The 25,315-nt window shown below is 45.5% G+C and overlaps 1 protein-coding gene across 1 annotated transcript in view; it reads right to left on the bottom strand.

Annotated features, from left to right (window-relative positions):
- Nucleotides 1-4,423: 4,423 nt before the first annotated feature.
- Nucleotides 4,424-25,315, bottom strand: part of AGBL4 (AGBL carboxypeptidase 4) — a gene marked incomplete at both ends in the record, with an annotated part of 1,416,455 nt that continues 1,395,563 nt past the window's right edge. The window contains 3 exon segments of the mRNA XM_079697489.1: nucleotides 4,424-4,526; nucleotides 4,528-4,542; nucleotides 10,600-10,696. Of these exon segments, the coding sequence (XP_079553615.1) occupies nucleotides 4,424-4,526; nucleotides 4,528-4,542; nucleotides 10,600-10,696 (215 nt within the window).

Below are 25,315 nucleotides of genomic sequence, written 5' to 3' on the forward strand. Positions count from 1 at the left end.
AATCTTGACACATACACCCAGCCTGGAAACTTACTTTCTGCTTTTTTTTTTTTTTAAATGGCATCAGTACAGTTTAATAGAATATTGATTTATTGCAAGGTACAACGTACAGTGACATGCCATTCTTTTGTCTGTGTGAGCTTCATTAGTGTGGAGAGCAACTGTTGAATGTTTGCTCTCGTACCTTTATTTCTTCAAAATTCAATCTCTGATTCAGCTTTTTCATATACCTAGCTGCCAGACTGGGTCAGAGCAGGGTTACATCAGTGAGCAACTGTTAGAAGCAAGCATTACACATGAAGAGAGGGTCCAAGAGAAAGGAGGTGAAAACTTAGAAATTCCTCTAGGATTTGGATCAAGTAAGTATAAGTAGCCAAACTTTGCAATACATTATGAAAGGATTTGGCCTGATTTTTTCCTGTTTTGGCCTGATTTCACCTGGAAACTAATGGAGAAGGTCCCGTGTAGGGTAGTGGGAAGGGAGCTGGGTTTGAATCCAGGATCTCACTAGCCATATGAATGCAAACAAAGTATTTTACCTTTCGGGGTCTTCATTTTCTCACCTGAGAAATGAGAAAATGATACTTATCACAGGAAGCCGTCGGGAGTATCAAATGAGGCAATGGATGTAAAGGCATCTGGCACAATGCCTGGCACACAGTAAATGTTCAAAAATATTTATGAATTGAATGGATGCTCTACAAATGTTAATCACTCCAGATTTCCATGCTTGGCACTGCACTCACTACTTAGGAAAATGAGTTGGGGTCCTCTTAGGCAAGTTTCAGGTGTGTCATTGAATTACAGTGAAAGGACAAAAGCTCATCCTGTGCCCCTCCCCATTCAGAGGCAACTGGGAGAGTAGCCGAGGGCCTCCTGCTGCTGCAGCAGAAGCAGCAGGAGCAAAGCAAACATCATCAGAGGCAGGTGACCCAGCCTCTACTGTGGGCTTCAGCACGAAGAATCTGGGTGGCCTCCGGCTTGTGGCTTCTCTGCCACAGCTGTCTCTGAGCCTGTGGACTAATGCAGAGCAAAACTGGCACTGTTTATGGAGATTTGTGTGAGAGCCAGGTAGAGGCCCAGCGTGTCCCTTCACTCTCCTCCCCTCCTTTTTGCATAGTTGTCTCACTCTCCTTAGTACTGCTGGTTTGGTAGCCGGTTCTACCCACTGTGGCTCTATCCTGAGAAGGAAGAGAGCAGACAAGAAGAGAGGCTAGAGCGCCCCCTGCTGGGGCTGGGTGGGCTGGTAGCTTCTAGCCAGTTCACCTGCCGGCTTGGTGCTGTCCTCCATCTCAGTGCTGAAACTCTTCCCCTCTAACCTGAGACCATTAGGTATAACCTGGCCTAAGAAAGCTAGGGAGCTGCTGATCAGGCTGAGGCCACAGGGAAGTCCACTGGCAACCGCTGGCCCCTTACCCTTAGCCTCCTTGCTTTGCCAGTGTGGAGAAGCAGACATCCCTTTTGCAAACACATCCTACAGTCTGCCTTATAGCCATGTATTTTTCCCTCATAAGGATTGCTGAATGTTAGCAGGGTCCATGTTCTGTAATTCAGAGACATTTAATGTCACTTGTTTAGTGTTAAATGTTACTTTTTGTACTGTATACTCCATTGTCTGACATCACAAATGTACCTCCCATCTCATGTCATTTCTCTCCAGAGTTATAGAATAGGAGGTGAGGCCACTGAGCATCCAGCATCCCCCTAGAGTTCCTCCAGATGCTCAGTCAGGTTCTGCTTGCATACCTCTACTGTTGGGGAACTCAGTGTCTCTCAACAGAGCCCATCCAATGGTTGACAACTCTATTCACTAGAAGGTTTTCCTCACGTTTGACCTGAAATTTGTCTTACTGAGACTACCTCCCTGGATTTGGTTCTTACTTTTGGTAACATAGAACAAGTTTGCTTTTTTGGACAAAAAGAATGTCCAAGATGTTTTCTTCAACTTTTTAGAGATTGCGATCTTGCTTTCCTAGCCCCGCTCCCTCTTATTTTTCATCTCAGGGATAAACAGCTCCAGTCTTCTCATCCGATTCCAATGGGAAATGATTTGCAGACCCCTCACCATCCTGGTCACACTCCAAATAACAGCTATCATTTATTGAGCACCTTTGCTGGCATTCCCCATACCTAAGTTCATCAAACCCACATAACTACTGTAATGAGGTAGACATAACTATCACCATCTTACAGGAAACTAAGATTCAGAGAGGTTAAATAACTTACCCAAGATCACACAGATATTAAGAGACAGAACCAAGGTTTGAATGCAGAATTAGAACCCAGAGCTGCCTGGCTCCAAAGTTTTGCTCTTCAACCACTAGCATGCCTGAGCTTATAAAGCTTGTGATCTAATTAACCAACACAGTTTTTAAAAAGTGGGTCAGTAACTGAGGGTATTCTATTGATAAAAAGTTGATGAAAATAAATGATTTTTTATGTCAATGAACATTTGCTAAAATGGGTATCAGTTTACTCCCAGTAAAATGTAAATTGGAAATGTACTATGCCATTATTTAATATGCAGTATAAATCTATAAAATGATCCACCTTAGCACCAAAAAAAAAGGGGGGCCTAGGGCTTCCCTGGTGGCGCAGTGGTTGAGAGTCCGCCTGCCAATGCAGGGGACATGGGTTCGCGCCCTGGTCCGGGAAGATCCCACGTGCCACAGAGCGGCTGGGCCCGTGAGCCATGGCCACTGAGCCTGCGGGTCCAGAGGCTGTGCTCCGCAACGGGAGAGGCCTCAACAGTGAGAGGCCTGCGTACCGCAAAAAAAAAAAAGGGGGGGTGGCTAAATATGGTCACGTTATGGAAGCAGTCTGACCAGGGAAAAGCAGATCTGGACTATCATCTCTGATTTCATGCGATCTGTCTCTATTTATGCTGTCTCAAGAGATGCTCTCATTTCTGAAAGCTCTGCCACACTGTTGGCTCGTGCTGAGATGGTTGCATTCAAATAAACTCCCCAGGACTCTGCAGCAGGAACTGCTGGAAAGTCAAGCCTTGACTGTTCTTCCTTATCTTGATGACGACAGTCCCTGACAGCAAAGTGAGGGTTACACCAAATTGGGTCAACCGGCTTGTTCTTGAGGGAGTGAGAGACCTAGAAGGAAAGGCCAAGAACGCCCAGAGGAGCTGCATAAAGCACTTTATTTGTGTTCTTCTGGGCAAGAAGAACCCAGGGGAGAAGCTGTATAGACAACACAACATTTGTAGCCGATTAACATATGGTTCTTTGTTTTCATTTCTGAAAAGCAATAAGCAAAGGGAGAATAAGCTTTGCTCTCAATTTTTGCAACAAAGTTTGAAAATCTCCAACCCAAAACAAAAGAATGCTAAACTGAAGCTTTGTGCTAAAGGCCCTACCTCCCTTGAGCCTCCCTTCCTCTCCCTATCTCCTAATCCTCATTTCCGGGAGGTCATTTTAATTAGCAGGCTGTCATGGTGACTCAGCCTGCTGCTTCACAGACAGGAAGGGAGCCGACTCCCCTGGACCCATTCATCATTCAAAGGCACTTTACTCTGTAGAAAAATGCACAATATTGAGCTTGCTCCACCTTGGGAATTGTCCCTGCTGTTGTTTTATTTTATCATCCCCACCTGCCTCAGAGTGCATCCTTTTGTCTTTTGCATCTCCTGTCCCTGGCGGTCTGCCTCCTCCCCCCTGTTGCAGATTTTCCATGTCCTTGTCTTCAGTGGTCAGGTTTGATCTCAGACACCAAGATCTAGAGATCTTAACCATGATGGACCTTTTGGAATGTGTGGCTAATACTTTTTGTTTTAGGAGCTAAAGTTTCAATGAAACGACCCAGGTCATTGGGACATAGCTCTCAGAGCAGTTTTCTGAAGTTGCATGCTGGGGTTTAGGGGAGTCAGGGAGCATGTAGCTCATAAATTAACCGTATGTCTAAGACCATCGTGATCTCAAAAATTCAGTCCCATTGTTCCCAACAGTGCATTTGTCTTCCTGTTGTATGTGTTGCTGCTATTGTTCTGGGTCAGCAAATGTGGACACTGCATTTCTAAAACCGAAAACAACCATAGCCTAGTCTAAAAGGCAAACATCTGTAATAACTGCACAACTTAGAACAGTAAAGGGGCTGGAAAGCACTGACCTGAGAAGGGATGTGTGGGTTTTCTCTTCCTGTGAGGGTCTCTGTGTTGTGGAAAATAGCATCTGTACTCATCTGGTTTGAATCTCCTATTTTGTTCCTAAGCCTGAAGCTGAAGGCTCACAATTGATTTTCCACTGGTAAAAGGGAAAATCGATGATGAAATTTCTCATGTTTTCCCTTCCCCTTCACTAGCTTATACATTATCTCACAGCCATTATCTTGGAAACTAGAGGAGGGTGATTAATTTCATGCCCCAGCAGAAAATGCATTCTCCTGCCTCCACAAGACCTCCCCGGACTCCACGTCCTTAAAAAGAGTTTGAAGGGTCTTTGTGGTTCACTGAGCTCTTCTTGACCCCTTTGCTGTTGGGGTGGCTGCTGGCTGGGCCCCGCAGGAGTGAGCGCTTGTAGGGGGGGCGTTTCTTTCCTGCAAAGGAGGAGATAACAGAAAGAGAGAAGAAAGACAGCACATATACACGCTGTACTGCAATCATTTGTGTGCATGTCTATCTCCCCCCACTGGACTGTGACCTCCTAGGAGCAGTGGCCTTGACTTCCTCTTCTCTGCATCCCAGGAACCCAGCGCAGGGCCTGGTTCAAAGCAGGCAGCATGACTCAACGAATGACTGTTAGATGAATGTATGGATACGTTGTATCATTCTGGTTCTGGAGAAAACCTAACTGTCCTATAGTTACAAGTCTTCCACATTTCCAACTTGATTCTAACTCATTCTATCCATTTCACGACGGGATGGGCATGAACCCATAGACGAATTGCAGCTTGGCGGATCCAGGGACCTCACTCCCTTCATAACCATCATGGGCTCCAGAGTTCCCTTTATATTTCTCAGTATAGCCTAATTATGGCATTTCATGGTGGGTCTGTCTCCCCTACAATCTTGGGGGCTCTCTGAAGGCAGAGATGTGTCTAGTTCATTTCTGTATCCCAGCACCCAGCACCCAATGCAATATCTTTAACACTACTCTTCAGCAATTATTCATTGTCTGTTCTGCTCGCACACTAGGCTATGAGCTTCTGATGGGCAGGGACCCAGTTTATCCAGTTTGCATTTTTCCTCATACGGGGCCTTGTTTGTTTGTTATGTTGTTGAGTAACAAATTGATGCACCATTCATTCAAGCATTGGATTAAGATTTATTTGCAGCGGAAAGATTAGCCAATCCAGAAAGAACTGAACTGAATTCCCAGGTCAGCTAGATATGAGAGGTATGACCTTGAGCAAGTTATTTAACTTCTCTGAGTTTCATTTACAAAATGAGGATAAAATATTCCAATCTTGGAGGGTGGTGTGAGGTTAAATGAGATAATATGAATAAACTCACCTAGCGTCTTCCTTTGCTTACTATAACTTACAAAGGCATGGTGCTAGGTATGGTCCACTGTACTCTGGAGATGACAAAGGTGAGTCAGACATTGATGCTGTCCTCAGGCTGCTTACAGTTTAGTAGAGGAGACAGTTATACAAAATAATTACACAAAATAATAAATAATAAAGAACTGCAATGCATGGAAGAAAATGGTAATGCCACAAATATGGGAATCTCTTGAGCTATTTGATTTAGGATTCAAGATGTGACTTCTTATAACCCATGATGCTCTGACCCTGGAGTACCATTTTCCTTCATTGCTGATGAGTCATGAATAAGGTAAAGACAGAACAGGTGGCAGCACACAAAAGGGACACCTTGCCCTAATGTAGCTTCTCCACCAGGAAGCCTCACTGTCTAAAATTCCACACTCATGAAGGACCTTGCCAACATAGGAAGGCCATCTAGCATGGGTGAGATACATCTGGATCTTAGTACCCATCAACAGCCTGGAACACATGCTGGAATGTTGTTTACAGGCGATGTGATCTTGAAGAAGTCCCTTTTTCCTCTAGCCTCTGTTTCTTCATTTCTAAAATAGTAGAGCCCATGTCCTTCCTGCATCATAGGCTCTGGTAAATGGGGTTGGGGAAGAGTTTTGCCAATTACAAGGTGCCATTCATATGTCACTGAGAGTGTGGGTCTTCACACCCAAAGGAAGCGTGGGAAATAAGATGGGTTTGTTTCTTTGTGGGTGAAGCCCAGGTATGATCACAGTTGGGGCAGCCCCAGGCAGAAGGTGTGCATGGGGAGAGGGTGTGCAGTGGCTGGGGAGGAGTGTGAACATGCAGAATGACTCTGGGGCCATTACAGAGCCAAAGAGCACCTGCAGCTCAAGATGGGGGCACAGAGAGAGGCACTGGTAGGCCAGCATCTCACACCTGGGCCCCACAGAGATGCTCCTTTTCCTATCGTGCCCTCCAGACTCACCTCCTTTGGGAAGCTGACTCCCCAGAAGATAAGCCTCTCTCTTCCAGAGGCTTCTGTGCCTAATCTCTTAGTACACCATTTTCTAGGGAGTTGTTTGCCCAGCTATTTTTCTCATGGGACTGTGGGTTGGATGTATTTGATTTTTCTCCACAATTCCTGAGTGGTATGGAGTAGCTGCTTGAAGGTTGTTTGATGAATTGAATGAATTTTTAGTCCCATCTTTATCATCTCTATTGCCCTAAACATCCTGGCCCGTCATTGCCTCAGAATGTGTCTTTTCAGGTTCAGCTCCCTGCCTTTTACAACCTTTCCCTCAACCTGGAATGCCCTCTCTCCTCTTTCTGTTTCATCCATTGGAATTCTACATGTCCTTTGAAACCAAGTTCAAGCCCCACTTCGTCCATGAAGCCTTCTTGGGATACTCCTGCTGGCTGCCGAATGTTTGCCAGGTGCTGTGGGAGAGTAATTTCTGATTGGGTCTCACTTTTCACTATAACACGAAGGGGTTGAAGTAGATGATTCTAGGGGCTTCTTCAGTTCTACCATTTTATAATTCATACATTTAGGGCTTATTTAGGACCTACTCCCAGCTAGGCTCTGCACCTGGCACTAAGGATACAGGAGTGATAAAATAATTCCTCAAGGAGCAGCCCAGCTAGTGGAGGAGCCAGACATGCAAAGATGCTGTGACCATACGCTATGGGACGTACCATGCACACGTGTGTGCAAAATGCAGTTCGGGATCCAGCAGAGAGGAAGGAGCTCTACCTCAGGTGGAGAGCAAGGACAAAAACACAGAGGTATGATATCTGCACTGGGCTTTGAAAGATAAGTTGGCATTTGTCATCTACAGACAGTAAGGGAGAACATTCCAGAAAGAAGGAAAAGGATGAACACGGAGGTAGGACTTGCTGACTGGGGTATAAAGTGGTAGAAAGCAGGTGGGGTGGAGAAGGTGCTCACAAGGGAAAGGTGTGTGCTAGGAGGCTGCATATGAAATTTTAAATGTAGGCCAGGGTTTTGAACGGCCAGAAGAGGAACTGAAATGGGGAGCCATGGAAGGTGTTTTGAAAGAGGGCACAATCTGATAGGTAACTGAGCACATTTATACGTTGCTCAGTATTGTTTGTTATCTTTGCATGCGTACATGCTTTCTCCTCTGTGAATCTGAGCTCCTGATGGGCAAAGGTTATCTATGTTCCCCCAGCATCCAGTGCAGGGCCTGCCTCATGGTGGGCTCCAGTGTGATGCAGAGCTGATGATTCCCACCCCCACGTCCCGCACACATATCCAAACCCCAGCATGGAGGCAGCCCACTGGCGCTGAGCCTGAGGCCACCTTACACTTAGAGGCCCACCCTCCATGCTCACACTCTGTCTCCCCACAGAGGCTCGCCTGGCCTGCTCATTTCCCCTGTCTAATTTGTATGCACCTTGATGGGGCATTTTGTGTCACTGTGGTCGAGATAAGCGCGGGGTCTCAGCTCTGGTCATCAATGCCATGTCCCTGAGCCTGCACTCTCAGGCCCACATCCTGGTCTCCCCAGGGGCCTTCCCTGAAGGGTGGCACAGCACCCAGGGATACTGACAGGCTCCTACCAGCACATGGGTGGAAACTGACACAGTATAATTATCCATAGAGATGAGAGAAAACAAAGATTAATTTTGAGTCAAAACATATAATTTTCCTTCAAAACCAGACCTGCTCTTTCATGTATGTTATTTGATGCTTGGGTGGAAAATAATACAAAAATGGGGAAGTATTCAAGTCCCAAATCAGAGCCTTGTATCCTCCTGAGATTCATTTTTTCAAGAACTGCTGACCAATTGAGAGCTAAGTGATATTCACAGTTTGATGAGGTAGATATGTGGGGATGGAGAGAGTTTTTATTTTGTTTTCCTTAGGCGAAGGGTGGGCGCATTTACCACAAGTCCTCAAGGCTATGAACTTTGAGGAATGAGCTCTCCAGCTCTTCTCTAACGAGGGGTCCAAAGCTCAGGGAAATGAGGTCCCATGAGCAGGGCCCTGAACTCCCCTGCATGCTTTAGACCCAGTTTCAGGGTCCTGCCTCCCCCATCTCAAAGAACTCTTTACTAACTGATGCTGAGAACACCAGGCTGGGGATGGTGAGGCCTGGCTCTAGCCATGGCTGTGACCAATCCTGTCTGCTCCCTGGGCCTCAACACCTCATCTGCATGATGATGATTGTTACTCTCCCTGGGTGTCAGCACCATTTTACTGACAGTGCAACATTCAAGAACAAAGTGGGAAAGGATCAGGATAATTTTATTCAGGCTGACAGAGGACCTGAAAGAGACAATCCCCAAATTAACTTGTAAATGAGATTCTAACAATTCTTTTGAGTTTTATAGAGCTTTAAAATTTTAAGAACATAACCAATGACTTCTAAGGATGAATTGAGCACCATTCTCTAGAGGTGAGCTCTTCAACATCGGGGTCATGCCTTAATCATTTACTCGTTCAAGCACCCCCTCTGCCCAGAGAGTTGGCACAAAGTGTTGTTTTTCCTAAGTGAGTGAATGAAGGGGTGTATACATGCACGCATGCTCAGTACAGCCTAGGCACTGTGGGAGCCCAGAGAAGAAACACAGATGCTCCTTCTGAAGACTAATCCACCAGGATGGGGGTGAACAACCTGAGACAAAGTATGAGTCAGAGTACATTGTGACGCAGACTCCTTGTGCAGCTGGGACTCAAGAGGTGGGACTCCCAGCCTGATGGGACGTGGGTCCTGAGAGATCATCCAGCCCAACCAGAGAAGACCAGGGACTTGCTCCAGGCTGTGATGAGCTGTCTGGAAATATGGGACTGCACCCCAGAAGCCAGAGGAGATGGAAACATTTATTGAGCACCCACTGGCTGCCGGGCACTACACCACGCTTGTATCTAATTTTTAAAACCATCCATATTACCCCCACTTTAGGTAGGAGGAGAAAGGTTTCATGAGGCCAGGAAACTTGCCTAACATCCCACAGCTAGCATGAGCTTGAGACAGAATTTGAACCCACACTGAGGTGGAGCTTAGCTGGACTTCAGTCCAGCTTTAGAATCATAAACGCCTAGGATCAAATTCTGCCTCTGCCAAAATATCTTTGACCTCAGGCGATCCTCGTCACCTTTCTGAGCTTCCTTTTCCTCATTTGTAATATGAGGAATAAATTGTCTAGGAGGACTGAATAAGACCATATACAAAAAGGACTTTGCTCAATAAATAGTAGTGATTAACACTGTGTTTTGTTAATAACAGGTAGGGAGGAAGGTGTATCAGGGCAAAAGCCCTGAGACAGCAAAACATTTGGGCAAGGTCATGGGCAAGGTCAGTGGGAAGACTGGTCTGGCAGGAGCAGTAAGTTGGATATCGTCATGTCCTTCAAGGAAGCTGGACCACTCAGAGAGTAGGAGATGAGGTCAAGAGGTAGGACGGGGCCAGCACATTCCAGATGCCGCTGGGTGTCACTGCCCAAATGCTCACTGGGCTCACCGCCAGCAGTCATGGAACACCCAGCACTCCGGGCTCTGGTCCAGCCCTCAGGAAGGACACTCATCTCCTAACCTTCTTTCTTCACCAGCTCAAGAAGTTGGCCCCAGCAGAGGACCTGAGGGGAAACTTCTCAGGGATGTGTCTTCTCAGCCCTGAGCCTTTGCGTCTTGACAGAAGGGGACTCTCATGTGCTCGGGGCACATACATGCCTAGCACTGTGCAGGGTGCTCTAACACACATCTCGTAATAATCTTCTAAGTGAGCACCACTGTCCCCACTTTACAGATGAGGAAATTGAAGGATCAGAGACCTTATGAGCCTAGATGACATAGGAGCTATCGGATGAAGTAGCATATGGAAACACCCAGACTAGCTTGGAACAGTGACTGGACTCAGCCTCCCAGCAACTCCCATCCCCGTCGGTTCCCATGTTAGACCCAGAAATGTGACCAACCCCTCACTCTCTGACCCCATAATGATACTTCAACTCAGGAAATGTGCTGTTAAGCCCTTCTGCTCAATACACTCCCTGTGGCAGGGCCGATCATCTTTCCCGTGACACAGATGGGAAACCGAGGGACAGAGAGAGGCTAAGGGAAGCTGCCCCTGAACAAGAAGCCAGTTAAGCAGGACGCAAGCCCCCGCTGCTCTGCTCAGCACTTACCGCAGCCTTGGCATGGGGATCGTCAGTTTCTCGACCATGGGGTTCAGCCGGTAATAATCCAAAAACGTTCTCGCCACGTTCCGCCCCAGCTTCATATCTGCAAGGGTGGGTGTTAAGGAGCAACTTTGGACTAGTAAGAAAAATGAGAACAGTCACAAAACAGCATCACCACTCACTATTCTAAGTGTTGTATGTACTGTCTTTTTCGATTTTCATGAAACCTTAAATATTATTGGTAGATACTATTATTTTCTTCATTTTCCAGATGAGGAAACTGAGATGTGGAGAAGTCCAATAATTTGCCCAAGGTCACAGAACCGGGAAGGAGAGGAGCCAGGATATGGGTCTAGGTAGTCTTACTCCGAAGCCTGTGTTCAGAGCTTTTAGAACCTACTACATCCCTTGGGAATCACTGGGCTTCCATGGTCTGCCTTCAGGTGGCTTGGGGTGGAGGCAGATAAGCAAGACCTGAGGGCAAGAGACCCTTTGTTGCATATAGACCAGGGCCTACTTGACCCCGGGGATTAGTCATCTACTTTGGTAACCTTGGGGACAATGATAAAACCCTCTCACCCTAAACAGTATCCCCGTTCCACCTTGAAATCTACCAATTATGCATCCTTAGGGTAAGCGTTCGTGACCTGTTAAAGTACAAACTCCCTGGGGAGGGGAAAAGGGTCAATTCCATGTTGACCATTAACATTTTAGTATAAATTAGCACAGCAATCATTTATTCAACAACATGGAGCATATGCTCTGTGCATTATCTATCATATCTCTGGGGCTTCACATGAGCTGCTTCCTCTCCCTGAAGTGCCTTCCCCTTCCCTTTGGCTAATTTTTAACTATCAAGTCTCCAGTTAGGTGATGTCTCTTTAGTAAAGCCTCCCGCAGTACTCCTCTCCCAGGTCTATGGTTGGTGCCCTTGCCCCCTACTTCCGGGGCTTCTGAACTGACTTCATTTAAAGCACTTATCTTTTATCTCATATCTCTCAGCTCTGAACGTCCAAGCCAACACCAACTCTTACCCAAGGGACCTCCTATCTCTTCAGTTTCTCCACTTTTCTCCAGGTCCCTGCTGTTCCCCTAGAAAAGGCCAGCTCCATCTTTTCCTTGAATTGCTGTCATCCTGTCCTAATGGCCTTCCTGCCATAAGAGTGCCTGCCTCTACTCCATTCTCTATAACGTTGCTGGTGGGGGTGGGGTGGGAGGGTAGTTATTCTAAAACGCAGATCTGACTACGCCACCCAGCTGAGTAAAACCCTTCAGTGGCTCCCAGTTGCCTTTAAAGTTAAAATTTTGGAACTTGATCTACCGGGTCCTTTGTAGTTAGGTCTCAGCTTTGTGCTTGTTGCCTCCCACCTTCCACCCCTCGACCTTCATGCTCCAGTGATACTGAACTTCTTTTATCTCCAGACCTTTTTCCATTCCATTCCATCTTCCCAGACCACTCTCTCCTCTGCCCACAGGCCTTACAGGGCAGACTCCTTCTCAGCTTCCAGACACCTCAGTTTAGTTGCCACTTCACTGGGTACATCTCAGCCACCATTCTACCCAGGCTCATGGAGGTGGACTAGCATCTGTGGAACAGTTGAGTGAGTTCTCACCACTCTCTTCAAGACGTCTCCAAGCTGGGGTTGGATGTGGCCCAGGACATGAACACCAGCATTATGGAGTGCCTGGCACCACACTGGCACTTTGCTTACATATGCATTTTAAAAAACCCAGGGAGGAAGGCATTTTTATCTCCCTTTTGCTCTGGGAGGTTAAGAAACTTGTCCAAAGCTATATAACTGGAAATGGTAGAGTCAAGACTCCAATTTGGGAGTGTCTGACTCCAGAACCGTGAGCTTTCCACCACTCTGGGCTGTTTCCCAACTTGAAGGCACCTTTTCTGTCAAGGGCTGAGTCATCCCAGGCCAGTGCCTGGTGGGAGAAGGAGAAATGCCAGAGGAGTTGTTTATGACAGTGAGACGTGCCTCAGGCTTGCTGTGCTCTGGGGCTGCCACCTGCTTTCTTCCTCTGGTTGTGACCGATCTTCTCTGTCCCCTCGTTTAAAAAGTTCACAAGCTGGTGTCAGGCATGGGCTCTCAGACCAGCAGACCCTGGAGGCAGTCTCACCACCAGTGCCTGCAGAAATGGCTGGCTGCTTCAACCTAGCCAGGCTCTAGCTGGCTTGCAGAGACCAAATCACCATTGCGTGTGTCAACAGTAAGAGCTACAGGGCTTCCCTGGTGGCACAGTGCTTAAGAGTCCACCTGCCAATGCAGGAGACACGGGTTCGAGCCCTGGTCCAGGAAGATCCCACACGCTGTGGAGCAACTAAGCCCATGCGCTACAACTACTGAGCCTGCGCTCTAGAGTCCGTGAGCCACAACTACTGAAGGCCACGTGCCACAACTACTGATCCCGTGCACCTAGAGCCCGTGCCCTGCAACAAGAGAAGCCACTGCAATGAGAAGCCCATGTGCCACAATGAAGAGTAGCCCCCACTCACTGCAACTAGAGAAAGCCCACACGCAGCAACGATGACCCAGTGCAGCAAAAAACAAACAAACAAACAAACAAAACAGTAAGAGCTACAGAGGTGCAGAGGAAGGGAGAGGTTCCTGTGGATGGGGCTAAAAGATTGTAGTAGAAGTTTTGGAATTAAATGTACCTAATCCGAATCTGAATCCTGGCTCGGCCACATGCTGTGTGGGGCAGACTGTACTTTCCAAAGATGTCTGCAACAATGTCTCCCATCTCACCTGCTATTCTATGATGTGACCTTGACACTCCCTCCACTGAGAGGTGGCGTCTGTATCCCCTCTCTCTGAAGCTGAGTGGGCTTTGTGACTCACTTGCCACCAAAGGAATGGCAGAAGTGACAGTGTGGGACTTCTGAGGAGAGGCCAGAAAAGCAGATATAACTTGCACCTTGCCTGCTCGAACGTTCCAGCTGGGGCCCTGAACTTCCAGGCAAGCTGTCTGACTGCCCTGAGGCCACCATGCTGTGAGGAAGCCCAAACTAGCCCATGGAGGGGCTGCAGGGAGAGGCCGTGAGACTTTGTGGAGAGATTACTTTAGAGAGAGGTTCCTGGCCAGCCCGCAGCAGCTCCTCCAGCACACTGCTGCTCCAGCTCCAGCTCCAGCCACTGTCTCACTGCCACTGCGTCCAAGATGCCAAGCTAAGAGTACTCAGGGGAGCCCTTCCCAAATTTCTGACCCACAGAAAACAAGAGAGAATAGCTGTGGTTTTAAACACTAAGTTTGGGGGAGATTTGTTACGCAGCAGAGGAGAACTGAAACACAGTGTGGCCTTGCAGAGGCTTTCCCATCTCCCTGAGCCCTCATTTCCTCACCTGTAAAATGTGAATAACAATGCCTGCCTCACAGGATTATGGTGGTGAGGTATGTCACTAACACGTGGGCGCTGACTAAGTAAGTGCATGAATGGGGCCAGAGGGAAGCCTGAACCCTTCCTCCTGACCTGCAGTGAATGCCAGGCTCGCCCAGACTGGAAGCAAGCCTAGGAGATCTCCTTGGTAGTCAATGCTCCTGGGCTCTACAAGGTGGAGGAGTTGGGCTGTTGCAGTAAAATGTCCCTCTGTGAGGTGCTGATCATTTTAGCAAGCTCTGTATAAAAGACAGTGTTTTTTTTTTTTTTTTTTTTTTTTTTCGTGGTACGCAGGCCTCTCACTGTTGTGGCCTCTCCCGTTGCGGAGCACAGGCTCCTGATGGGCAGGCTCAGCGGCCATGGCTCACGGGTCCAGCCGCTCCATGGCATGTGGGATCTTCCCGGACCGGGGCACGAACCCGTGTCCCCTGTATCGGCAGGCAGACGCTCAACCGCTGCGCCACCAGGGAAGCCCTAAAAGACAGTGTTTTAAAGGTGGGAATTGTCAGGGACAACCCTCTTTCTCTTTCCAACAGTATTACATATTTCCTAAGCCCTGAGAGCCTCACTCCAGATTATTTACTGCACTGGCCCTGCTGGAGTCAAGAAATGAGACGTGGGTGACAGGAGTGAAGAGACTGACTGAACATTTTCAGTTAAAACAAGCTGTCTTTGAACAAAGATTTAAGATCTAGGCAAGGAGAAAGCAATAGCTCTCTTGGCTGGAACCTTTTCCAATATACTGCAGAATTAAGAGAGAAAAAAAATTGGAGTGAAAACTCCCAACTCTTCATTGCCAACAAAAACCTCAGAACGGCCTGTAAATTCAAAATATCATCCTCCTCAGATTCTTCTGTAGCTCCCTGATGGGCTTCTCGCAGAGGGCAGGAACAGACGGCAGGTGGGATCAGGACCCTTGAATCAGAGAAGCAGGAGGGTTTGTCTGGGGTTGTCTGAAACTCAGACTGACTTGGTGACTTCTGCCCAGAGCTGTTTTAAAGTAAAGGGTGGGCATCAATAGCTCCATAGCTCCAGCACTTGGTGGGATGCTTTAACAGGTAATGAGGGCCGGGATATTCTCATTCATTCATTCATTCTAACATTCTGGGGGCTCCTCCCATGTGTGTACTGGCATGAAGAAGGGCAGAGATTGAGGTTAAAGAAGAATTAGACAAATTCTGTTTACAGTCTAGAAGAGGAAACTAACATGTCCCAATTAACTATACTAGCAAACAGTCTGTTGCATTCTCACCTTTACAAAAGCAACTACCATTTTTTTTTCCAGCATACCCTGTGCACTTATTTACTGTTGATAATCCCCACCACATCCCTGCAAGGTCAAAGCATAATTCGACACATATTTTACAGGAAACTGAAAAAAGCAGAATTTGCATAATTGACCCAGAGCCTTGTGCCTCGAAAGTGATAGAGGTGGCATATGAACCTGTGTCTTTTATTTATTTATTTTAACATCATTATTGGAGTATAATTGCTTTACAATGGTGTGTTAGTTTTTGCATTATAAAAAAGTGAATCAGTTATACATACACATATATCCCCATATCTCCTCCCTCTTGCATCTCCCTCCCACCCTCCCTATCCCACCTCTAGGTGGACACAAAGCACTGAGCTGATCTCCCTGTGCTATGTGGCTGTTTCCCACTAGCTATCTATTTTACGTTTGGTAGTGTATATATGTCCATGCCACTCTCTCACTTTGTCCCAGCTTACCCTTCCCCCTCCACATGTCCTCAACTCCATTCTCTACATCTTTATTTCTGTCCTGCCCCTAGGTTCTTCAGGACCAACTTCTTTTTTTTTTTTTTTAGATTCCATATATTTGTTAGCATACAGTGCATGTTTTTCTCTTTCTGACTTACTTCACTCTGTATGACAGGCTCTAGATCCATCCACCTCACTAGAAAAAATTCAATTTCGTTTCTTTTTATGGCTGAGTAATATTCCATTGTGTATATATATTCCACATCTTCTTTATCCATTCATCTGTCGATGGACGCTTAGGTTGCTTCCATGTCCTGGCTATTGTAAATAGTGCTGCAATGAATATTGTGGTACATGACATATTGTAAATAGTGCTGCAATGAATATTGTGGTACATGACATTTTTGAATTATGGTTTTCTCAGGGTATACACCCAGTGGTGGAGTTGCTGGGTCATATGGTAGTTCTATTTTTAGTTTTTTAACTAACCTCCATACTGTTCTGCATAGTGGCTGTATCAATTTACATTCCCACCAACAGTGCAAGAGGGTTCCCTTTTCTCCACACCCTCTCCCGTATTTATTGTTTGTAGATTTTTTGATGATGGCCATTCTGACCGGTGTGTGGTGATACCTCACTGTAGTTTTGATTTGCATTTCTCTAATGATTAGTGGTGTTGAGCATCTTTTCATGTGTTTGTTGGCAATCTGTATATCTTATTTGGAGAAATGTCTATTTAGGTCTTCTACCCATTTATGGATTGGATTGTTTGTTTTTTTGGTATTGAGCTGTATGAGCTGCTTGTAAATTTTGGAGATTAATCCCTTGTCAGTTGCTTCGTTTGGAAATATTTTCTCCCATGCTGAGGGCTGTCTTTTTGTCTTGTTTATTTTTCCCTTTGCTGTGCAAAAGCTTTTATGTTTCATTAGGTCCCATTTGTTTATTTTTGTTTTTATTTCCATTTTTCTAGGAGATGGGTCAAAAAGGATCTTGCTGTGATTTATGTCATAGAATTTTCTGCCTATGATTTCCTCTAAGAGTTTTATAGTGTCTGGCCTTACCTTTAGGTCTTTAATCCATTTTGAGTTTATTTTTGTGTATGGTGTTAGGGAGTGTTCTAATTTCATTCCTTTACATGCAGCGGTCCAGTTTTCCCAGCACCACTTATTGAAGAGGCTGTCTTTTCTCCATTGTATATTCTTGCCTCCTTTATCAAAAATAAGGTGACCATATGTGCATGGGTTTATCTCTGGGCTTTCTATCCTGTTCCATTGATTTATATTTCTGTTTTTGTGCTAGTAGCATACTGTCCTGATTACTGTAGCTTTGTAGTATAGTCTGAGGTCCAGGAGCCTGATTCCTCCAGCTCCGTTTTTCTTTCTCGAGATGGCTTTGGCTATTCAGGGTCTTTTGTGTTTACAAAGAAATTGTGAAAAATTTTTTTCTACTCCTGTGAAAAAGTCCATTGGTAGTTTGACAGGGATTGAATTGAATCTGTAGATTGCTTTGCGGAGTAGTCATTTTCACAATGTTGATTCTTCCAATCCAAGAACATGGTATATCTCTCCATCTGTTTGTATCATCTTTAATTTCTTTCATCAGTGTCTTATAGTTTTCTGCATACAGGTCTTTTGTCTCCTTAGGTAGGTTTATTCCTGGGTATTTTATTCTTTTTGTTGCAATGGTAAATGGGAGCGTTTTCTTAATTTCTCTTTCAGATTTTTCATCGTTAGTGTATAGGAATGCAAGAGATTTCTGTGCATTAATTTTGTATCCTGCTACTTTTCCAAATTCATTGATTAGCTCTAGTAGTTTTTTGGTAGCATCTTTAGAATCCTCTATGTATAGTATCATGTCATCTGCAAACAGTGACAGCTTTAATTCTTCTTGTCTGATTTGGATTCCTTTTATTTCTTTTTCTTCTCTGGTTGCTGTGGCTAAAACTTCCAGAACTATATTGAATACTAGTGGTGAGTGTGGACAACCTTGTCTTGTTCCTGATCTTAGAGGAAATGGTTTCAGTTTTTCACCATTGAGAACGATGTTGGCTGTGGGTTTGTCATATATGGCCTTTATTATGTTGAGGTAAGTTCCCTCTATGCCTACTTGCTGGAGGATTTTTATCATAAATGGGTGTTGAATTTTGTCAAAAGATTTTTCTGCATCTATTGAGGTGATCATATGGTTTTTATTGTTCAGTTTTTTAATATGGTGTATCACACTGATTGATTTACGTATATTGAAGAATCCTTGCATTCCTGGGATAAACCCTAGTTGATCATGTTGTATGATCCCTTTAATGTGCTGTTGGATTCTATTTGCTAGTATTTTGGTTAGGATTTTTGCACCTATGTTCATCATTGGTATTGGCCTGTAGTTTTCTTTCTTTGTGGCACCTTTGTCTGGTTTTGGTATCAGGGTGATGGTGGCCTCATAGAATGAGTTTGGGAGTGTTTTTCCCTCTGCTATATTGTGGAAGAATTTGAGAAGAATAGTTGTTAGCTCTTCTCTAAATGTATGATAGAATTCGCCCGTGAAGCCATCTGGTCCTGGGCTTTTGTTTGTTGGAAGATTTTAAATCAGAGTTTCAATTTCAGTGCTTGTGATTGGTCTGTTTTTATTTTCTATTTCTTCCTGGTTCAGGTGCAGAAGGTTGTGCGTTTCTAAGAATTCATCCATTTCTTGCAGGTTGTCCATTTATTGGCATATAGTTGCTTGTAGTAATCTCTCATGATCCTTTGTATTTCTGCAGTGTCAGTTGTTACTTCTCCTTTTTCATTTCTAATTCTATTGACTTGAATCTTCTCCCTTTTTTCCTTCATGAGTCTGACTAATGGTTTATCAACTTCATTTATCTTCTCAAAGAACCAGCTTTTAGTTTTATTGATATTTGTTATCGTTTCCTTCATTTCTTTTTCATTTATATCTGCTCTGATCTTCATGATTTCCTTCGTTCTGCTAACATTGGGTTTTTTTGGTTCTTCTTTCTCTAATTGCTTTAGGTGTAAGGTTAGGTTGTTTATTCGAGGTGTTTCCTGTTTCTTGAGGTAGAATTTTATTGCTATAAACTTCCCTCTTAGAACTGCTTTTGCTGCATCCCATAGGTTTTGGGTTGTTGTGTTTTCATTGCCATTTGTTTTAAGGTATTTTTTGATTTCTTCAGTGATCTCTTTGTTATTTAGTACTGTGTTGTTTAACCTCCATGTGTTTGTATTTTTTACAGATCTTTTCCTGTAATTGATATCTAGTCTCATAGTGTTGTGATTGGGAAAGATACTTGATACAACTTCAGTTTTCTTAAATTTACCAAGGCTTGATTTGTGAGCCAAGATATGATCTATCCTGGAGAATGTTCCATGAGCACTTGAGAAGAAAGTGTATTCTATTGTTTTTGGATGACATGTCCTATAAATATTAAGTCCATCTTGTTTAATGTATCAGTTAAAGCTTATGTTTCCTTATTTATTTTCATTTTGGATGATCTGTCCATTGGTGAAAGTGGGGTGTTAAAGTTCCCTACTATGATTGTGTAACTGTTGATTTCCCTTTTTATGGCTGTTAGCATTTGTCTTATGTATTTAGGTGCTCCTATGTTGGGTGCATAAATATTTACAATTGTTATATCTTCTTCTTGGATTGATCCCTTGATCATTATGTAGTGTCCTTCTTTGTCTCTTGTAATAGTCTTTATTTTAAAGTCTATTTTGTCTGCTATGAGAATTGCTACTCCTGCTTTCTTTTGATTTCCATTTGCATGGAATATTTTACTCCATCCCCTCACTTTCAGTCTGTATATGTCTCTGGGTCTGAAGTGGGTCTCTTGTAGACAGCATATATACCAGTCTTGTTTTTGTATCCATTCAGGCAGTCTATGTCTTTTGGTTGGAGCATTTAATCCATTTACATTTAAGGTAAATATTGATATGTATGTTCCTATTACCATTTTCTAAGCTGTTTTGGGTTTGTTATTGTAGGTCTTTTCCTTCTCTTGTGTTTCCTGCCTAGAGTAGTTCCTTTGGTATTTGTTGTAAAGCTGGTTTGGTGGTGCTGAATTCTCTTAGCTTTTGCTTGTCTGTAAAGGTTTTAATTTCTCTGTTGAATCTGAATGTGATCCTTGCTGGATAGAGTAATCTTGCTTTTAGGTTTTTCCCTTTTGTCACTTTAAATATGTCCTGCCACTCCCTTGTGGCTTGCAGAGTTTCTGCTGAAAGATCAGCTGTTAACCTTATGGGGATTCCCTTGTATGTTATTTGTTTTTTTTTCCCTTGCTGCTTTTAATATTTTTTCTTTGTATTTAATTTTTGATAGTTTGATTAATATGTGTCTTGGCGTGTTTCTCCTTGGATTTATCCTGTATGGGACTCTCTGTGCTTCCTGGACTTGACTATTTCCTTTCCCATATTAGGGAAATCTTCAACTATAATCTCTTCAAATATTTTCTCAGTCCCTTTCTTTTTCTCTTCTTCTTCTGGGACCCCTATAATTCGAATGTTGGTGCATTTCATGTTGTCCCAGAAGTCTCTGAGGCTGTCCTCAGTTCTTTTCATTCTTTTTTCTTTATTCTGCTCTGCAGTAGTTATTTCCACTATTTTATGTTCCAGGTCACTTATCCATTTCTCTGCCTCCATTATTCTGCTATTGATTCCTTCTAGAGAATTTTAAATTTCATTTATTGTGTTGTTCATCATTGTTTGTTTGCTCTTTAGTTCTTCTAGGTCCTCTTTTTTTTTTTTTTTTTTTTTTTTTGGTATGTGGGCCTCTCACTGTTGTGGCCTCTCCCATTGTGGAGAACAGGTTCTGGACGTGCAGTCTCAGCGGCCATGGCTCACGGGCCCAGCCGCTCCGTGGCATGTGGGATCTTCCCGGACCGGGGCATGAACCCGCATCCCCTGCATTGGCAGGCGGGCTCTCAACCACTGCGCTTCCAGGAAAGCCCTCTAGGTCCTTTTTAAATGTTTCTTGTATTTTCTCCATTCTATTTCCATGATTTTGGATCGTCTTTACTATCATTACTCTGAATTTTTTCAGGTAGACTGCCTATTTCCTCTTCATTTTTTAAGTCTGGTGGGTTTTTACCTTGCTCCTTTATCTGCTGCATATTTCTCTGTCTTCTCATTATGTTTAACTTACTGTGTTTGGGGTCTCCTTTTCTCAGGCTGCAGGTTCATAGTTCCCGTTGTTTTTGGTGTCTGCCCCCAGTGTCTAAGGCTGGTTCAGTGGGTTGTGTAGGCTTCCTGGTGGAGGGGACTGGTGTCTGTGTTCTGGTGGATGAAGCTGGATCTTGTCTTTCTGGTGGGCAGGACTGCATCCAGTAGCCTGTTTTGGGGTGTCTGTGAGCTTATTATAATTTTAAGCAGCCTCTCTGCTAGTGGGTGGGGTTGTGTTCCTGTGTTGCTAGTTGTTTGGTATAGGGTGTCCAGCACTGTAGCTTGCTGGTCGATTAGTTGAGCTGGGTCTTTGCACTGAGATGGAGATCTGTGGGAGAGCCATTCAATATTACGTGGAGCCAGGAGGTCTCTGGTGGACCAATGTCCTGAACTTGGCTCTCCAACCCCAGAGGCACAGACCTGACACCTGGTTGGAGTACCAAGACCCTGTCAGCCACACAGCTGAGGGTGAAGTGAGGGTCCTTATCTTGAAATTCTGTCTGGCCCTCCCAGGTCTCACAGCAGGGTTGGAGTAGGCCTCTGAGGTTACTCTCTTCTGGAGTTTTATTTATCTGAGTTCATATGGTAGGTATTTGGAGAAATCATGGTTGTTAGTGAAAAGCAAGTTTGAGGGCGTTCCAGGGAGCTGTGCTCATTTGTTGCTGGGTGCTGCTTAATTACTGGAGAGTTTCTGCTGAGGATTTTTAGCCCTCTTTGAGTCCAAACCTGTCTGAAGCAAGGTCCTGGAGTAACACCCCACTGTGTACGGCAGGCAGGACATGACAGCAGTCTTCACTCCCAGGGGGAAGGGCAACCTGAGTCTCTTTTAACACCACGCATGCTTTCTCCTCTCTTGAGCGTGACCATAAATTCAGACGCTAAATTCTGTGGACATGTTGGAGATTTAATTTCAAATGGAGGAATTGTGAAAGGCTTCACGGAAGTGGGTATATAGCCAAGATTTGACAGACAAAGATAAATCTGAAAGAGGGAGGAAGAGAGAGATTAGCATCAGTAGAAACGGGGAGTGGGCCTGGGGCCCGTGATCCTGGGCCAGAAATAAGACAGAGAAGGGCCCGTGGACCAAGGGAGCTAAAGTGTAGAGGGGAAGGTGGGGCTGCAATGGTAGGTTGGCGTCAGATTAATGAAGGCTCTGAATGTCAAATTATGGAATTTAAACTTGTATTCTGTTGGCAATAAAAACCAGGGCCTATCTATGGTTGTATTTATCATCTGTTCACTCAGTATGTTTTATTGATCATCTAGTATGTTCAAGTTCTCTAGAAGGCGCTGGGTATACTGTGGTTAAAAAACAAAAAGCAAAAAACAAAAAAACAACCAACCAAACATAAAACAACCAACCAAGACAAGGATTTTTAAATCCAGAAGCAGAAACAGCAAAAAAGTAATGCAAAAACACTGAATAAATACATAACTGCAATTTTAATAGTGCTAGGAAGAAAATGCACAGAGTCTGTACCTGAGGGCAATGGGGTACTGCCTTAGAGAGGAGGTGTGGGCAGGCCTCTGTGAACTGAGAGTGGGCAGTGGGTATGGAAGCATCTATGAAGAAGGAAACGTGTGTGGGAAGGGTCCTTGGGTGGGACAGACAGGCTGAAAGAGGGCTGGTGTGGAGAGATAGGCAAGGATTAGATCACATGGCACATTATTCTGGGTCACCTTCAGGACTCTGGATTTTCTAAGTGAATGGGAAGCATCTAAGTGAATGAAGAATTTTAAGCAGGAAAATGAGATGGTCTGCTTTATAATTTTAAAAGGTCAGGTCATTGCTTTGCTAAAAATAAGAAAGCAAGAGTGGAAGCAGGCGGGCCAGCCAGGAGAATACAACGATGGTCCAGGGGAAAGATGGGGCCCTGGACCAGGATGGAGGCAGTAGAGATGGGAAGATACGTCCTGAGGGGAAGAACTGGCAGGATCTGCTGACAGGTTGGATGTGGGGCTTGAAAGAGAGGAAGGAAGGAATGGTGACTCCGCATACTTAGCCCTGGTAGCTGGGTGAATGGGGGTGCTGTGCTCTGCAATGTGGAAGACTGAGGGAGGAAAGGCTCAGGGGAGAGGTTAGGAGTTCAGCTTGAGTTCAAGATGCCTGTGAGATGTTGGGCACCCAGGTCCTCAATCAGAAATAGGAAAATATCAATAATGGAAATGGTTTCTGAACCACCGCACCTCTCTAGGATTATTCATGCCATAAATTTTTGCTCACTGCATGGCCTGTTCCCTTCTGCTCACTCTCCATCTTCTTGCCCCTGGCTCTCAGAGGGCATCCAAGGTCCCTGGGAGAATGGCAGTGACTGCAGGACCCTCTGTTCTCTTATCTCAGGGCCTCAGGTCTGGTGCATTGAATGAGCCCATAAATGGGAATCAAGAGACCAACCTGGTTTCAATCGGTAACTTTCCATGTGATCTTGGCCATTTCCTTTCTCTGGGCTTAACTTCTCTGTGGGTAACATGTATAGTCTCTCAAGTTCTCTCCAGCGTTAACATGGTATGTTCAAGCAAAGGCTGCAACACCATAAGCTTATGAAAAATCCCATCCCCAGGGCTTCTCTGGTGGCACAGTGGTTGAGAGTCCGCCTGCCGATGCAGGGGACACGGGTTTGTGCCCCAGTCCGGGAAGATCCCAAATGCAGCGGAGCAGCTGGGCCTGTGAGCCATGGCCGCTGGGCCTGTGTGCCCGGAGCCTGTGCTCCGCAACAGGAGAGGCCACAACAGTGAGAGACCCGCATACCGCAAAAAAAAAAAAAAAAAAAAATCCTATCCCCGTTCTTTCGTTCAACAAATATTTATCGAGAACCTACTCTGTGTCAAGTTATTTTAGGTGCTTAGTACAGTGAACAAAACTGACCGAGATCCCTGTCTTCATGACACTTACATTCTAGCTACTGGAGACAAACTGCTAATCTAGTACACTCGTACATTACTGAGATGCCAGAGAGTGATGCGTGCTATGAAGTAAAGGTAAGGAAAAGGGCAAGGGGAGTGCTGGGGGGCAGGCAGCAGATCGTAGCAGAAAGTAGAGTGGTCAGAGGAGTCCTCACTGATAAAGTGGGGCTTCAGCGGGCTCGGAGGAGGCGGGGCAGCTGGGCAGCATTGAGCATGAGCGACCCTCCTCGTCTGAAACAGGACCTCTGACCATTCACTTCATAACTGGTCTCCTGCTAAGTCCAGCCCAATCCCACCACTGGGGATAACGGTCAGCCTCCAGGGTGGGATTGAGGAACACCTCCTTCTTGGCACGTGGCGGTTTCCTGACCGACTGAAGCTCCCCCTCACCTCCCAGAGCAAAGCCAGAAGGGACGCATCTCATACACATCCTCCCGCCTGGCCTGTGGCCTCCCTTCCCCGGCCCGCTCCTTCCCCAGGCCCTCAGTCTGAAGCCGGCTCCACACCTCTCACTCCCTGCAGCTCTTCCTGAACCACTGCTGAGCACTCCTGGACTCCCTGCCCTGCAGGGAGCTGAGGTCCGGCTCCGCTCAGCAGATACCATATTTTGCTTCCTCTCTCCCGCACGGATGTGTGCTGCAGGCAGGTCTGATTGCTCTCCCCATATTTTTAAAGTCTTTATTGAATGTGTTACAATATTGCTTCTGTTTTCTGTTTTGGTTTTTTGGCCCCGAGGCGTGTGGGATCTTAGCTCCCCGACCAGGGATCGAACCTGTCCCCCGTGCATTGGAAGGCGAAGTCTTAACCACTGGACCGCCAGGGAAGTCCCGCTATTCCCATTTTGCAGATGAAAAAATCGGAAGGGACTTGTCCAATGAGGCTCACCAGATACTGGCACACAGAAGATTGAAGCCCATTCATCCATTCATTCATTCACTCATTCATCATTCACATAATCATTACGTGCCAGACACCATTCTAGGACCTAGGATACGATGACAAGGAAAACAGACACAGTCCCTGTCCTCATGAAGGTCATTCCTTGCCATCATCCTGCCTCCAAATATGAAAATTTAACCCCTACCTGCTCCCTGCTGGGAAGCCCCCAAGAATTCTTTCTCTGCTCACATTCCTACTCACTCCAGCAAAAGATGATTCTGATTAAAGGGGACTGATTAATTCTGCAGAGGAGTCGGCCAAGGAAAAGTGATTTCTCTTTGGTAAGGCTGACAGCACTGCTGGAATGCTGAGAGGCAACTGCCCAGGAGCCTCTAGGTAAAGGCAGAAGAACAGTGGGATGCGAAGGACCTTTTGTCTCTGCCTGCCTCACCCATCCTCCCATGGTGTCAGACAGGTGCATGACTAAACAGATGAATCTGTCTCTCGAGTGCGGTGCAGAGGCTGCAGATGTAATTGCAGAGTCCTCTCCGATCCCATGCAAGTCCTGAGGCACCCCCTGAGGTAAGGAGGCCATGAATGGGAGAGAAAGACAGGGAGACACAGCAGGAGGGAGGAAGAGACAGGGAGAGACAGGCAGGGGCAGAGACCAGCAGAGAGAGAGATG

Source organism: Hyperoodon ampullatus (assembly GCF_949752795.1).
Source record: "Hyperoodon ampullatus genome assembly, chromosome: 2".
Lineage (NCBI taxonomy): Eukaryota > Metazoa > Chordata > Mammalia > Artiodactyla > Ziphiidae > Hyperoodon > Hyperoodon ampullatus.